The following is a 17273-nucleotide window of genomic DNA, read 5'->3' as shown; positions in this document are numbered from 1 at the left end:
AGTAAGTATTAAATGTTAAAGAAATTGGACCCCCCCCTTTCCTTTCAACTTTCCAAGAAAGTGCATGTAACAGTCCAAGTTTTTTCTTCCATAACCTAATACAAAATAAACAAACACTATACCTGCTCTCTTGATCAAGAAGAAGCATTTGCTCTTGTAAGGAACATATGTACATTTTAATGAAAGTGATATTTGTTATTGTATATACAAGAGCATCTACATTTTCTCCACTGAAGGTTGTTCAAGATGCTATACTTAGCAGCATTGTGAAATTCCAGCACACATTTTCTATTGTGAATATACCTACAAGGCAAAATGTTACGTCTTAGTTTCAACTACCAAAACAACACTTGTATTTTCTCTAGAGAATTCTGCGTGCTTATCACTGTACAGAAACTTATTAACATTGAGGACGACTCAAGTAAAAAGCACGATACAAATAGCAGTTCAAAACGGAAAGGGTTAAATCTACAAAAAAAAAAAAAAAGCAGATTGAATTTTAGAACAAAAATCAAAAAAAACCCAAACCTTTCAAAGAACCACACAGTTCAGTCTGTACTTTCAGTCCTTTCCTTAAATTTGTTTCGAAAGATTAGACAATGTGTTTGCTGATAAAATTTTCCAGCAGGATCAAAGTGTACATTTATATACAGATTTTATTAGAGATCTAATGCATCACTGAGGCATTTCATCAACACCAGATTCATATTAAACTGGATATAGAAAATAAGTTAATGCCAGATTAAGACCGCCTAGCAGGGCAACTTGCAATTGCCATAAATGTTACAGCAAGTTTACAGGACTCTAGTCAATTAGTATTTAGTCCAAAAATACAGAAGACCAAAGTTAACGCTTGCATCCTGTTTGCAAAGCCAGATTATATCACTAATAAATAAGCTTTCTTAGAACTCTAGAAGTTGAACAAGGTACAAAAGAATGTCTTCAGAATGTTGTAGTTCAGAGATCTGGGGGGACCAGAAGGTGGGGGGCACAGGGCAAGGAGTAGGAGGCAACCATGGGTCTCATTCTGAACGGGGATGCTCTTTCTCCAGCCAGAGTGGATTTAACTTGTGACGATCTCTTTGCTGTCTTCCACGAAGCGGGTGAAACGGAAGTTGGTTCCATTCTCGCTGCTTGCCATCTTCTCCAGGCCAGCCAGGGGCGCACTGGGCTCTGAGTTCTGGAGTTTCTCCAGGTTTCCCGTCAGCCCACTAATAGGTGAGCTGCTCCCGCTGCCCAGGCTTCCAGGAATTGGAGGGATGCCGCCGTTCTGAATGACCGAGATCTCGTTGGCCTTCATCGCCAGCCCATTGGAGAGCGCTGCTGCATACTGATTCCAGAAACTGGAAGGATCCCCACTTCCTGACCTGGCCGCCAAATCCTTCTGGAACATTTCTGGGAACTTGACGGGATTGCCTCCTAGGAATGTCATGGGGCCGTCCACGGAGAGCCGGCGACCCCGGCGGGCAGGGGCGCTGTTCCACATGTGAGTGCCCATGTGTACCTGGGATGCGGGAAGAGAGGAGAGGAGGGAGAAAAAAACGGGAGAGAGAAGAAGGGAGAAGCTGAATAGTTGAATCTGTCTCAACTCATATCCCAACACTCGACAGGGCAAGTGGCCGCAATGTCTATTCTTATTACCTGCCCGACAGTGGGAAGGGTAACAAGAGCTGTCCACTCCAGTCCGCTGGTAATAAGGTGTCTGCTCTCTGTAGCCCTGGGCCGCCTTTCCTCTGCCCGGGCAAGGATGCCTTACTTACTCCTTTTTTATTACCTGTATTTAGCTTATAATGGCCTCAAGCAAGCCAGTCAGTCACAGATAGCTCCTTTCAGGGGGAGAATTGTTACGTCCACTCTCATTGCCATGGTAAGTATTGCATCTGACACCTTTTACCCTATAAATGTCCTTTTCAGATGGGAAGAAAGTGCCCCTCACTGATTGCCCATTGGAGGGCCTGTGCGTGGAGAGAAAAAGCCAGAAAGTAATTATTCATTTCACTTTACTGGCCGCAATCTCTAGAGAAATACTCTGTCAACAGAAAAATGTACACAGTAAGAGTGTTCAACTGTTGCTCTAGAACTTAAGCATATTTGCTTTCTTTCCAACACATATCAGTAGGAAATGTTGTATGATCAATTATCATAATACCCATTAGCAGAGTGGTGACGTTACTGTTTTTAGAAAGACAAAACACGCTGGACTGCAGAGTTATGAAAAGATAGATGCCAACGCTGAGGAGAACTGTAATTATTAAGTGATACGGGCAGCACACAGGCCGCACGGAGGTCTTTAATCAATACCCCACGGCAACGCTGGGCTGTCTGACTTGGTAGGTAAAGCAATTCATTTGGTGCACTTAGCGAGTCAACAGGACTGGGCCGCCGCTTCACTTAGGTACCAAATTATTCAATGCACCGTGACATTCAGCAAAGCTGCGGCCTGCCCTAGTCCCTGCCGTGATCCCGACCTGCACGGGCACCCACATTTCTCCAGATCGGTCACGTGCAACAGGTTCCCTTTCGAGAACTCTCTCCCTGACTATCTGGACTGAAGACTCTGGGAACGTACCTTACAAAGAGTCAACGGCCAGGAGAGAGAGAGGGTGGCTAGGGTGGGTCTGGGTGAGGTACAGGTGGAGGGAGGTACCTTAAGATTGCCTTTTGTTGTAAAAGCTCTTCCACAAATAGTGCAAGCAAAGGGTTTCTCTCCAGTGTGAGTTCTCTCGTGAATCTGCAGGGCGCTCGACGAGGAGAAGGTCTTGCCACATGTGTTGCAGTAGTGCTGTTTGGGGGTCCTCCTGGGCAGAGCTGGGAGCAGAACTGGGGACGTGGCGGACGATGACAGAGGCCCAGAAGGGACGTGACTGGTGGGGGTGTCCTTACTGTCCTGAGTCGTCACATGCACGAAGCCGTTGACCTCTGTCTTGATGAGAGACGCCAACGAGTTGGCGGGAATCACCGCCGAGTTCTGATTGGGGCCAAGGTTGGAACTGGGCTCAAAGAGCTGTGATGGTAGATCTCGCATCTGATGTGTCAACATGTGTTGCTTCAAATTACCCTTGGTGGAAAAGCCACGATTGCAGACTGTGCAAATAAATGGTCTCTCTTTGGTATGACTTCTGTAGTGAATGTCCAAGGCACTCTGACAAGCAAAGGTTTTGCCACAAATGTCGCAAGCAGTGTTTTTAAATTTACCCCGGTCTCTGAAAGGGAAGAGGATCCCCAGAGAATCTTCTTTGATGATTTTCTCTGTGTGACTAGATGTCAAATCCAAAGCCCCGCCGTTCGCTGGGGTGGGAGACAAGCCATTGGCAAAGTCGCCTGCCCCTGCTCTCTGTGGCTTCTCCTCGGCGCTGGGTGACTTGTGGAACTCCTGGGTGCTGTTGGATGGGGACAGAGCCTGCATGGAGGAGGTAGACTCTGAGATGGCCGGGCTGCCAGCACTCTGGCTCTCCATGTCACCACCCACCGAGGACGAATCGTTGGTCAGGACGTCCCCCTCGACTGAGCCGTTCTCCACTGACTTCAGGCTGGCCTGCAGCTGCTCTGCCAGGCCCGCATTGATCATCTTCATCTGATTTTCCAAAGCAGCGATGCTCGACATCTCTAGAGGCAAAGGCGAGGAAGACAGGCTGTCTTGGGACGCATCCGCGGACTTGGGCGTGTCCGGGATGCTGCCCTCAGGACAGTCTTCCATGTTTTCATCGGAGAAGTTGTCTAGGTCATCAAAATTTTTCTCGTCAAAGGAGCCCGTGTCAGACTCCATGGACTCGGGGTAGCTGTCAGGGACCGGGGTGTTGGGAATCTGGCCCCCCATGTGCATTCGGATGTGCTGCTGTAGGACAACGGCGTTCGTGAACTTCTTCTGGCAGATGGGGCAGGAATGCTGGACTCTGAGCGGGGGCATAGCACGGTGGACGCTGTAATGGGTTTTCAGGTTCCCTTTCGTGGTGAAGGCCCGGCCACAGATCTTACACTTAAAGGGCCTCTCCCCGGTGTGGGTGCGGTAGTGCATCTTCAAGGCGCTCTGACAACTGAGGACCCGGTGGCAGATGACACACTCATTGGGGTCAGTGGCCTTCTTGTCAATGTTTTCGACCAGCTGCTGAAGCTTGGATGTCTCTGAGGCCTGGGCTGAGTCCAAGAGTCCCCCAAAAGGAAACTTCGACTTGAACTGCTCGGACATGAGCGGCAACAGAGGGTTGGTGAAAGTCGAGGCACTGCCGGGGCCAACGTCGGACGCTAGGGAGCTCAGCACGCCAGTGCTCACGGTTGGGGCTGAGCTGGGGACCACGCCGCTCTCTTCGCTTTTGCCACTGGAGGGGGGCCCAGTGGAACCTTCCGCTTCCTCTGGGAGCCCACCCGGGTTTCTCGAGGCCGGCTCGGGAGCCCCGGAGTCACTTTTGACGGAGCCCGGGGGGCTGGCGGCAGAATGGCTGATGGGGATGGGGGCTGGCTCTTCGGTCTTGATGAAGGGGGTGAGGCTTGGGAGGGTCGGGGGCAACGGCAGGCCGACTGAAGTGGTCAGAGTGGGCAGGACCGGTTTGGTGTCTAGCCAGCTGGTGACCGGCTTTTCTGGAGGAATGGACATGCCGTAGGGGATGCCGGTACTGGTCGGGATGTTGTCCAAATGCTCAGGCACGGGATAGGGGTTCATCTGGATGTGAGGGTATTTCTCTTTGTGGCGCTGGAAGTGGACTTTGAGGTTCCCCTTGGTGGAGAACCTGTTCCCGCAGATGTTGCACTTGAACGGCCTCTCTCCGGTGTGGGAACGGAGGTGGATCTGCAAGGCACTGTCGCTTCCGAAGACCTTCGCACAGAACCTGCACTTGTGTTTGAAGAAGGCCTCGTCCGAAGCGCTTTTTGCTTCGAAGGCAGTGACATTTGGTGGCTTGCTTTTTCTTTGCTGGGCCAAGGCAGACAAGGAGTTTAAATCCTCTGCCGTCGTTCCGATGTTGGGCAAAGGGCTGGGGAAAACCGAGTTAGCAGGGGCCGGCTGAGGTAGAAGTGGATTAGATGCAGGACTCAATAGACTGCTTATTGCAAAAGCTGGTGAGGAAGATGCCGAGACTGCGGGGTTGCCGGCATGGGCATGGGAGGCACCCGCGCTCGAAGCCACTTTTTCCGAGGAGGGGGTGGGAACTGCCGCCGCCAATATGTGAACGCTGGGGGAAGAGCCGCTGTGGGGTGGACCGATGGTGTTGCCAGAACTGCTCTGAGGTAGCTGGATGGGGGGGAGCTGTTTCACACCGCTGATGCTGGCAGATTGGCTAGCGAGGCTCTGTGCTAACCCAGCTGCTGCCGCCAGCTGCTGAGATAAATGGGAGCTGAGTGTGGACAAGGGGTTGGCAGATGTTCGTACAGTACCTGGAGAAGGACTAGAAGATGTTGGCAAGTCTGTGTTCTGAGAAGCCAACAGCAATATTTGGTGACGAATCTGTTCGATCAGTTGCAGCTGGTGGATCTGCTGCTGCTGCAGAGCTAAGAGCTGGTCCATCAGGGCCGGGACGGCCAGCTTGCCTCCGGAGGCCCCACTGCACCTCGCTTCCTGGGAGAACTGGGCCACCGCCACCTTGGTGCTCTGGAGGTTCTCGATGATGACATTGCTGTTGATCACAGAGAAGTTGCCCAGTGTTGTCAGGTCCCCGAGTTGAGGTAGAGAGGTTGTGATCGCTGAGGTACCTGGGCAGGAGCTGCCGCTGCTGCAGCTTGGGGGGGCACTGCTGTCGCCACCGCTGCTCAGGGGGCCGCTGGCGCCTTTGCTGGCCGCTGGGGCCTCCACCTCCATGGACTCTTCCCTGTCCGGTCCGTGGGGTTCCGCCAGGTCACTGCAGTCTCCTTGCTCTGTCTTGTTAGCCGTGTCGTTCATCTGTTCCTCGGGATGATCCGGAGTGGGGCTGGGGGAGAAGGTTTCAGGCGGGGACGCTGGACTTTCATTTACAATTAAAACTAGTTGGTTTTTAGTACAGTTCTTCTTGTGGAGCAGAAGATCTGACAATTCAAAGAACTCGGCGCAGCACCGGCCGCAGACGTGGGCATCCTTGCTCTTAGTGGTGCGGTTGGGTTGACCCTTCTCTGTGTCTCCTGCAAACGTCAAAAGGAGCAGGGTTAGCGAGTGAGCCAGGACACCCAGACATCCATGACTTCAAAAAAAGAGAAAGGGGTCGATCAACTCTTTTCTCCCTGCGAAACTCAAAACTGTGGCCCCTGAAAAACAATCAATATTCTCTAAGAACAATCATGATTAAATTTTTAGGCTGTTGGAGGACTTCCTATCAAGCTGGTATCTCCGAGAGCCAGGACCTTCAGGTCATCCATCAAGATATAAAATACTGCGAACTGCAGACATTGGTGCATAATGAAATTCCATAGCAAAATATCGATTTCCAATATTTTATACACGTTATTGTCTACTCATCCAGAGACGGTCCAGCCACCATCCTGAGGACTTATTAGGCTCTTGAGTTTCTGTCAACCTCATTCATTTTCAACTGATTCAGAGATATCTGTGACAGTTTGTTCTGTCACTAAACTAATTTGTAGTCATTCAGGTTCCAATCAGTGGTTGACAAGGGGGAAAAAAATGCATATCACCAAGCTGAAGACGGACAACTTGAAAATCACCTCCAGCCCCTACCTAGAACCTGAGCTACGTCTGATCTGTGACAAGCACACTTTAGCCACATCAGTAAGAAATCCTCCAGACCGCTCAAGACTCAGTGGAACACAAGAGAAAGCAACGTGCGCCACACACACACACATACACACACACACACACACACACACACACACACACACGAGAGAAACACAATGATCATAATCCGTTACAAGGCCTGCCTGGCACCTATATATCACCCTGTGGCATGTTTATTTTTAAAATTAAAGAATGCAACTGTGGCTACCATCCCGCTAATCAAGGAATATATGCCACTATGTTCCAAATGGCAACATTATGCCTCTAAATATTTCAACAAAAGTGCTCTACGTATAAAGACTGGCACAGGATTTACATTTCTGATTAAACATCAACTTAAAGAAAGATGTGCAGCTAAGGGGAAGTGAAGAATAATTCTTGGTTTCCAGTTTGGAAATGCTTTGCAATTCTCCTTGTCTGAATGCCTTTAAAAACAGTTTGCTCTTAACTGTTATCAATTGTTTAACAGATTGTCCTGAACCTTTCATTATAAAATCCCTTTATTTCATGTTTGTTTCCACTGGTTGCTCAGATTTCTTCTCACTAAGATCCATTTTAAACATAAAAATCTCCAACTCCAAGCTAACATCCTATTCAAAGACAGGATGGCGTCCCATTGTTTGCCCAGCATGGGGAACACCAACTTCTGTTGTACAAATGGTGTGTGGTCATCTCCGAAGGCTGTGAAAAAAAAAAAAAAAAAACTGTTTAATTCAAGGATTACCTCCCTGTGTGCTTTTCTGCAGAACTGAATCAGATAATAGTTAGTTTCCATGACTTCCAAATTGAATCTCCCAGAAAACTTGCAGGGGGAAAAAAAAAAACTAATTGCAAATATGAATAAACGCAAAATCAAAATGCTGCTTTTTCAGTAAACTTAGAGTTGACTCAAAAGAGCCTGCCATTTGCCTCTTTGTAGTAAACATCAAAAAAAAAAAAAAAAAAGGAAAAAGAAAAGAAAAGCTTGAGTAGTTTTGCATTCCAGAAAATATAATTAATACCCAAATACTAACTTCTGAAAATTCCTTAACTCTGTTTGCCTTGAGTGATACCACAGTTGATTAGAAGCCCTGGTAAAGTATGCCAAATGTATGCGCACTTTAGTCACTGGGAGGGTTATTTGAGTAGCTAAGTTATACTTAACAAGCTAGCTTTCCTAATACCCATCTTTTAATCTCCGCAAGGGTATAGTGCAAAATGCATTAACAATACAAAACAAATCTTGGTTGGAGCAGAAAATACCAATAATGATTCAGTTTTAATTTAATGTTTAATCATCCTAATTGGCACAGGATTCCTCTGCACATTCAAGGTGCTGTTTTAAGCCCTTTCTGTCTCTCTCCCTGCTTTAAAATAATGTAAACAAAATACGCTAAAGTTATGTTGCTTAACTTGGGATGAAAATAATGTGACAAAAATTCTGTTTAAAGTTTCTTATTTTGACAACCAATTTTAAATGATGCATCCATTTCAGATGCTTATTTTAAACTAGGAAATGCAATTCCTAATATATTCAACCGAAATGTTATTTCTTTCTCTTTGCACATTTCCATATGTAATGGTTATGTTTCCATCTACTTTTACAGCCAATTATGAAGGAACAAAAGCTATTCTGTTTGTTCACACATTTTCAACAAAATGCATTAAAACTATTATGTCAGCATGTTCTATTAAGCTCTGCATTCAGTGGAAAATACTTTTCAACCAGCTCACATTTATCAAAACATAAAGCCACTTTAAAACACAGTTTTGCTTGGTCAGCTGGGCTTAGACAAATAATGACAGATTCAGAACTAAATAACTAGCAAGGGAAATCAGAAAACTGACTTCGTCAATTGTACACATTACAATGCAGTTGTTTCAAATATTTAGCACATCTGTGCTCACGATTAAAGGGCATTTTTAATTCTTTATAACTTGCAAACATCTGATATTCTCATAATATAGAGAGAAAATAAAAAAGGTTACTTTACAGGGTTTAGCTGATTATTACTTTCCTGTGCTCCAATCCTGCATTTGTGCGGTTTCAAGACTCACTTGAGAATTTTCAAGTTTTTCGACCTGAACATTTTTACATTTAGGGTTGTGCTAACTGGATGGAAAATATAGACATTTAAAACTAAGTGCCTGCCTTCTTCTAAGAGACTGTGTTTAAAAAAAGCTGCCTATATTTTAGCTTAGATTTTCACATTTTAATAAGCTGACATTTGATCTCACTGTAGAGTCAACTAATTTAATTTCCTGATGTTTATGAACACCAAAAACAAAAAATCCTGATATCTATTTTGATTTATTTCAAAAGCAGGTGTCGCTACACTATCATCGTTCTTAACTTTAAATCTATCTGCCTTCTGAACAGAATTCCAACGAAACAGCTTTATAAAAAAAAAAAAAAGATGAAACATGAGGACTAGCTTGAATCTTTAACTACCAAAGGAAATATTTTAAGTTGTGATAAGATACACACACACACACACACACACACACACACACACACACACACAAACATGTTCTAATTCATTTTTCTGACCATTTGCTATCTTGCATCTCTCTCAACAATCTGTTACACAGGATTGCAACTGGTGACCCCCTTATAGTAAATACAGTTGCCTTGTTCCCTGTACTATGGTGAAAACAATATTCCAGTTCCTCTCCTATGGATTTTGCATAAAAATTAATTTTGTAATCGTGGTCATATAGAAAAATTTAAGAAGTAGTGGTTTTCTAAGTATGTACACACGAAAAGATATTTGGAATTTTCTGGGTTTCTTTTCCCCGCTCTGGGTCAGGAGAGGAGGTGATCTTATAGCTCCAGCCAATGTATATGAAAATCCCAGATGTTTTAGTTCTCATTGTACCGTTTAGGTTCTTGATGCCCATTTCAAATGTGTCAGTTTTCATCATCTGAACTAAACATTGCAGAATAGGAGACAGAAAATTGAAGTGTTCCAGTGTATCCGTCTGCTGAGAAAACAAAAATACAGCTATGCCCCACACTGAAAGGTTTAGCCAGCCAGGAAAACAAAACAAAACAAAACAACACAACAGCCCTACTGTACCATGTTGAGTTTTCCTTTTTGGAGCTCCCCGGAAAGACCCTTCACTTGACTTCCCATTACCTTCAGCTCACATTAACATTTTTAATAAAGCCTGACAAGATTGTGATTTTGGAACCTATCATTTTAACTGGCTGCTCCTTTTTGTAGACCAATTTCGAAAGGCTATCACAAACATTTTTGATTGATTGGTCTTTTCTCGTTTTCTTTTTCTTTCACAGACCTGGGAAAAACCTGCATCCGAATAACCAGCTTAAGATTCCAAAGCAATTTTCAACACCGCCACATATGCTCTGCATATTTTCTGTAATGTCTTAAGTTTCCTCTATGGGATATGCAACCACATGACACATTTTACTGGCCCCCTTCAAGTCCCCTCACTGTTCTGACTGGGATTAGCGTATTCTTGAGGGGAAGAATACAAGGGAAAATCTCTGAAAAAATAACAACACGGACAAGACAGTCCTTTGAAAATCGTGATACCAGCCCACCTAATGTACACAATAAATGAAAGGGGAAAATGTCTTCCCCTTGGATGAATCAAACTGAACACTAGATGGGGTTCCAGTTGCAAGGGTTTGTTCAAAAACTTCTTTGTGGCTTTCCTCTTCCAGTGACGCGTAAAAGAGACTGCTTAAGGCGAGATCTAAACTTTGACTACATAAACATTGGCAAAGGCACAAGAAACTAAATCCCTGTTGTTTGAGGGTAAAACTGAGCTATGGGAACTACCTGTCAATCTTCCCCTTTGGGGGTCTGGCATCTGAGGGTGACAGGGGAATAAGGTTAGGAAAAGAAGCCAAGCTGATAAGGTGAAACTAAAATAAACTTCGAACTTCCTGCTAAGTGACTAGCGAGACTCAATTTGGGGGTCACTGGGAAGATTCTGAAGGACATATTATGATCTGGACCTTGTCACCTCTGCATGGGAGGAGGCTAGCAAAGGTTAAAACAGCTCGACACATCTAGGTTTTCTAAAGCCTGGCACACCGACTTTTTTTCTTTTGGAGGGGGAGGGGTGCTGGTTCTTGGGATAATTTACCATCTCCTTCGTTCAACTGCTCAATGACTGCCGTTTTGGTAATCAAAGAATATTTGGGAAGACTGGGCTAGCTGTATCAGGCGGTACCTTAGAAAAACCGAATTAAGTCTACAGAAGGAATTAGTTCTGGTTACTCCACTGAGCTTGGCTTTTCCCAATTTCAAAAAAAACTGAACTGCTGGTCTAAGTCTCCCCCAGCTTTTCGGTAAGATCTCTGCATTAAAAATTTGGGTTTCTGCTTTCTAAAGGACTGTGGGTCAAGACACCTTGCTACCTGCGCAAGTAGAAAGAAATGAAATAAAGTCCCCAAAGAATAACCTATAAATTGGCACTCGTGCCTATAAACCATAGGTGAACCTGGATGTAAAATAAATCACAAAACATTCGGTATCACAAATCCACTTTAACACATGCTTTCTCGTGTCCATCCACCCTTCGCTTGTTTGTGTGTTTGTCACATTTTTGGAAGTGTACAGCCTGCAGCAAACCCCCCCCCAAACAGTTTGCATTTTCTCAACCAGAATCTTCCATTATGCCACAAACTTAAAAATAGGCCTGATTAAACATGAGTACTTTCCAACTGCTTTATCGTGCAGGTGTCCGTTTTTCAAAAAAAGCAATTAATTACAGTTCTCTCTAACCTTTGGGCCCAGAAATCAATGTGTTGCCATTAAGATGCTCACAATGAGTAAATTACTTTGGTAAATAATAGAATTTCATTATTAATATAAATAAGAGGAATTTTTATGATACTTTATATGAGAGGCAGGGTGTTATCTCCAGTTCATGATGCTTTTATCTTTCTTCCAATATGATCTTTTCCTTGAAAAAGCTGGGCACCGAAATCCTTTCTTAATAGATGAATGGAGTCTGAGTGGGCCATCCATGTAGTTCCAGGAATCTTAAAAACACTACCCAAAGAAGAAAAACCCAACACACACACACACACACACACACACACACACACACACACACACAGCCTGAAATCCAAATCTCTAGTAAAGAACCCACATATAAAATCATTAGATTCTAATGTGCCCGTTCCTCAGAATTATTTATCTCGGTAAATAATTTTCCCAATGGCAGTCATCTGTCTACAAGTAATTCGAGACTTGTTGAATATCATTTAAGAGACAAGTAAGGTGCTAAAATCTTGGTTTCATAGGAAACAGAAAAATCCCCCGTTTATTTTAGGGTTTTATAGGTGCACCAAAAGTAGAATTAAAATATGAACATCATAAGACTGACCAGATAATCTTGTTTTCTTGAACTTGTTCCTATGAAGTTATCCTCCGGGCTGCTGAGCCTGGCTGGGATTTTCTTTGTATGCGCGCACACACTTAAACACACACAGGCGTGACATGCAGCACAGCAAGCCTGGCTGCTTCCAGCCTTGGGAGTCGCTCCTTCAGGGCTCTGGTAACTGGGGTCTACAAACTTTTCTAGGTCCCACTCTGGGCTGAGCTCACGAAATTGCAGATGCCAGCATCTGCTAAGGGTACCGCCGACTAGATTTCATTTGGTGTGTTCAACATTTCATTTGCCATATTGTAAGCCCATCTCAAGATAGAAAAAAAAGTAACCACATTGTTTAAGGAAAGGTTTCTCTTCTAAAAATTTAACAATTTTGTGTATATTAAGACAAACAAACAAACAAACCCGCAAACCAAAAAACAGAACCCGACAGACAACTCTTTGAAGTGTATTTTCTGGGTGGATAGAAGAATGGGTTGCTGAATATACTGCATGAAAGGTGGTGACTTTTTAAAGGTAACTTGGAGACAAGTCCTGATTTCTCAGTTCTCTGTATCTCACAACTATTCCCAAATAAAAAGAACTGGAGTGTGTAAGGCCCTCCTGTAAATCAGACATGGAGGAGGATTAGTTGTGTACTAATATTATTACAACATACTAAATCCTGTAACCCTATTACAAAATCTACCCTCTAGGCAGCTTCTCCTAAACTTATTGTTCAACCATGTAAAAACAGTCATAATCTAAAACCATTACAACTGGAGAAAAGGAGGGGGGTAGGGAGAGGTGAGAAAGGGGGCTGGGAGGGGAGTGTTTCCTACGGTGCCCCTAACAGTTTACTGCCTCTTAGGACAATGAACCAGCTTTGGGGGATAAAAAAGAAAGAAAAAAGAAAGGAAGGAAGGAAGGAAAAAAGGAAAAGAAAGAGAAAAAAGAAAGAAAGGAAACTTGATTCAGTGACTTAACTAACTTACCTCAAAGCTCAAATAAACTACAAAAAAAAAGTCCTAATAAATAATAATGGTCAGAGGTAGTGAACTCCATTTATGCTATCGCTTTATGAGAAGCCTTAACTATTAAAAACTCTGGATTCAGAAAGCGACAGGAAAAAGGCAAAGATCTAGCAAGCATCAATTCTCTGGGAAGCTCGAGCCTTTATTTTTTCTTTTTTGAAAATATAGAAAATCAGTACACATTTATTAAAAAAAAAAAAAAAGACTTAAAAAACTCTTGCCTCTCCTCCCATGAGGTTTGGTCCTCTACAAACTGTTAACTTTAACAGTATTACTGTGAGGAAGGTCTCACCAGAAACTTTAGGAAAGATGGGTGTGGGAGTGAGATGCAGAAGAGACCAGCTGAGAAAACCCAGAAAAATACCGAGGCAGCGGCCTTGGGTAATTTCACCTCACTGTACCTCGACTACCCGGTCTCGCCTGGGGTGGAAAGCGGGGATCAGGGGTTCTTCTCAGCGGACTGAGAAATCGCAGAGGCTCTGGGTAAGGCTTGAAGCTCCAGAAAGTACTGGGGTGGAGGGAGCAAATATTGTAAACAAGTTCCTTAATCGGTCTCTGTTCTCCCCAATTTCTTAAGGGACCCCCCACGCCAGGAGTCCCCTTTCAGGACAGTCGGGGTTTAGAGGGTGGGAGTCCCTTCGCTTCTCTGCCTGGGTTCTGCGCGGGTCCCTGCGCCCCAGCTCTGCTGAGAAGCAGGCCTCTCAGGAAGGACCCCGGGACCCTGGGGCCCGGGCGGCCGCAGAGTTTAGGGGACAGAGGTGCCGACCAAAGGGCACGCTTCGGAGCCCTATCGGGGTCCAGTTCCCTCCTCCACACCCCAAAATGACATCCGGGACTGGAGCATCCCGAGTCGCGGAGACCGCTTGGGGGTTGCCCCTCGTCCTTCCGCAGCCGAGGGGCGAGCATTGTGCCCGGGGAACCGAGCCCGAGCGCCGCTCCATCGCCTCTGGCCCTGGGCCTGGGAGCTCGGAGGCCCCTAAAGTGAAACACCTTTAGGAATAAGGAAGGATTCGAGGTGTCCTCCCTCTGTACCCCCGACTCCCTGCCCGGATCTCTCCCACTCTCGGCCTTAGCTCCCTAACACAAACTTTGTTCTGGACTTGTTCGTTCCTTTCGGGACCCCTCAGCTGTCGTCTCCATCGTAAGAAGCCAATGCCTCTGTTTTAGGGGGATTCTCTCATGGCTAGATAGCACCCCAGGTCTGAAAAAACGACCCTTACGACTCCTGGAAGTACAAGGTACCACGATCCTCAGCGGGAGCCAACCGAGTTTAAAGATTTCTTGGGGGCGCGGGGGATGCATGTGTTGGGAGAAGAGATGCTGGGATAAACTTGGGTAGCCGGACACCGACACTTTCCCCCGCCTGCCGGCACTCAGTCTGGGGAGCACCCAGCTGCAAAGAGCACTCTCCACTCCGGCCTCCACCCCGGTGTGTCAGGCACGGGCGCCCCAACACAGGTCCCCATCTTCTTGCAGCTCCGAACTCCCAAAGGCACCCCATTCCGCGGTGCGGGCCCAGGAGGAGTGCGAGCGTTGGGGGGAGGGGGAGCGCGGCGCAGGGAGCTCCCCCCACGTTCCGAGTTGAGCCCAGAGCACAAAGTAAACTTCCTTCCCTCAGGCAGCAGGGCCAGGGCGGCGGAGGCCAGGCCGGGGCCCCGGGCGCGGGCCGGGAAGCGCGTGGAGCCCAGCGCAGGCAGGGGCCGACGGCCTCTGCCCGCACCCGCGCCCCGCCGGGACCCGGGCCCCTGCCGCAGCTTGGCGGGTTCCGGGCTCCGCTCCCCGGAAAAGCCGGGACGGAGAAGCAAGGCCGGCGTGCCCTCTCTCCTCCCCACAGGAGGACCCAACAACTCCGGAAAGATCCTGCCGGGAGAAGTGTTTGCTTTCCCCGTTGCAAGGGGGGAAGCCCAGCAAAGGCAAATTGAAAATTAAAAAGAAAAAAAAAATCGCGGAGTCGAAAAGGCGATTCGGAACGCAGCGGCGGTGCCGCGGCCGGGCGGTGGGCGCAGGGGTCAGCCGCGTGTGCGTGGGTGCGAGTGCGCGTGAGTGTGAGTGCGAGTGCGTGTGTGCGCGTGTGTGTGTCCGCAGCGCGGTCCGGAGCACTCACCATCTCGCCGGGGGAGCGAGGCCACTTCGGGGTCGGATTGGAAATGTTGAGGCTTCGCTTGCTTCCTCCGCGACATGCTGGCTCAAACATCAGCTGGGGCAGAATAAAAAATTACTAAAAAAAAATCTTCTCAAAATTACGGAAATCGAGCGGCGGCGGCGGCGGCGGCTCCCCCCGCCCGCCGGCCCGCCCGCCCCCTCCCCGGCTCCCCGGCCCCGGGCGCAGCGCGCATGTGTCCTGCTATAATTATGATTATCAATAATGCATTGCGATTAATCATAGAGGGGCTCTTTGAAAGGCGATTGGCACCGGGCCAGCGCTATTCAAACCCGCTCGCCTTAATCAATTAGTTCGTGATTTGCTGCAGACCCCTGTCTCTCCGCGCGCTGGCCCAATAAGCCGGCCGCGGGGCTGGCTCTGCGCGCCGCGCCGCCCGACACTGGGTTAACCCTCTTCGCGACCGCCAGGGACTCCGCGGCCGGGCCGCCGGGGGCCTGCCTCCTCGCCTCTGCGCACCAGGCGCCCCGGCCTGAGTCCCCCTCCCTCCCTCGGCCCCCCCGTCCCTGGCTGGGCCGACCCAAATTAGCATGCCCTCCCCGGAATTAAGCCTCCCCGGGTGGGGGGTGGGGCCGGGCGGCGGGGCCTGGGGACCCGGGCTGCAGGCGCGCGGCGAACTTCCCAACTCCGGCGCTAGGCGCGCCGGCCCGCGGGGGGAGGGAGTCCCGTGGCGGGATTTGGGGGTAGGAAGTCCCGTTTCTTGAGTGTTTCTTCGTTTCTTTAAGAGCTACCAGAAAGCAGCCCACCCCCACACCCATTAAAAAAAAAATAAGCGAGTGGGGAAGAGCCAGCCCCACGCCGGTCCGCCTCCCGCCCGCGGCCAGGCCTCCCTCCCGCTCGCCGCCTGGCTCGGCGCTCCTTCGCCCCGAGTTCTCCATCCCCTGGATCCCGGGCTCGCGGGGCGCGGAGAAGAGGACCAAGGAAAGGTTTGGGAACATGACGGGTTTGGGGCTTTGGGGGGGAGGGGCAGCTCTCCCGCCACCCCGATCCTCCTCAAAGGGCCCCGATCCTCCAGCCTCTCGCTTGCTCCCTCGCTCCCTTTCTCTACCTCGGACATTCCCAGGACAATTAGGGCTGAAGTTTTCGGGAGAAGCGGCCCCGAGCCCGTGGGATAAGGGGGCGGCCCGGCTCCGCCCAGGACCCCTCCCGGACCTCCCCCTCGGCAGCCCGGGTTGGCTGCAGGGTGCGTCACTCCGCGGGGAGGCGGCGGCGGCCGTGGCGCCGCAGATCCCGGGGCGGGCGGCGAGCGGGGACCGGCCTGGGATCCGAGTTCAGCTCCAGCCGGGGGGAGGGGAGGGGCCGCCGCTTACCCAGCACGCTGCAACCCTCCCCTGGCTGCCCCGCCGGGCTCCGGGCAAGGCCAGTCCCCGGGACCCCTGGGCTCCCCGACCTGGGGGAGGGGGCCGTACCCCAGGCTCCTGGCGAGGTGACCGAGCTGAGCCGGGAGTGAGGGGGGGGGGGTCCTTGTCCGCAGCTGCCTGGCCCGGCAGAAGCTCGCCTCCACCTCTCAGGCACTTGCCGACAGCGGCGCCCAAACTTTTCGCACCAGCTCCATCTCCCCAGGCTGCGATGCAGCCTCCCCACCCGAGCCCCAGAGCCCGGAATGGGGATCCCGGGGCCCGCACTCCCTCCGCTGGGCTCGGGCGCCCGCGAACCTGAGGTTCAGTCCTCGTCTCAGCCTAGCTCTTCCCCCTCGCGCCTCAGGGTCTCCTCGCTCCAAGGTTCCCGAAGTCCTGCGCCCGAGGGACAAACTAAACTTCGGTTGAGTAATGGGGAGGAGGGGGGGTGCAGATACACAATCCCTGCCCTATCTCGCGATCGGGAAAGGAGAGGGCTCATAAGGACGCCCCAATTCGGGAGCGCCCTGGAGTCTGGAGAGGAACACAGTCGGTTCGCGCGAAGTGGGCACCAATCTTCGGGTAGAGTTTCGGGTACTCCGGACCCTACTGCGCTCCCCCATGACTCTCTCTAGCTTCTTTGCGCCCCCCTCTTTTTAAAAAACCTAAATCTTTTGTGTGCGGGTGAATGTTTCTGTTTTCCTCCTGGAGACTTT

At 48.9% G+C, this 17273-nt stretch overlaps 1 protein-coding gene across 1 annotated transcript; it reads right to left on the bottom strand.

The window, feature by feature from the left end:
- Window positions 1-6: 6 nt before the first annotated feature.
- On the bottom strand, window positions 7-16926 carry SALL1 (spalt like transcription factor 1). Its single transcript, XM_082863427.1, has 4 exons — window positions 16876-16926; window positions 15164-15256; window positions 2648-6084; window positions 7-1504 (listed from the first exon to the last, which is right to left on the bottom strand). Exons 2-4 carry the CDS (start codon window positions 15237-15239, stop codon window positions 1064-1066), a joined length of 3954 nt encoding a protein of 1317 aa, XP_082719553.1. The 5' UTR covers window positions 15240-15256; window positions 16876-16926; the 3' UTR covers window positions 7-1063.
- Between the last annotated feature and the right edge of the window lie 347 nt (window positions 16927-17273).

The sequence above is a fragment of the Leucopleurus acutus genome, assembly GCF_964270905.1.
Source record: "Leucopleurus acutus genome assembly, chromosome: 20".
NCBI classification, from domain to species: Eukaryota; Metazoa; Chordata; class Mammalia; order Artiodactyla; family Delphinidae; genus Leucopleurus; species Leucopleurus acutus.
The sequence above is the reverse complement of the archived record's forward strand: the minus strand, read 5'-3'. Positions and strand labels throughout refer to the sequence as shown.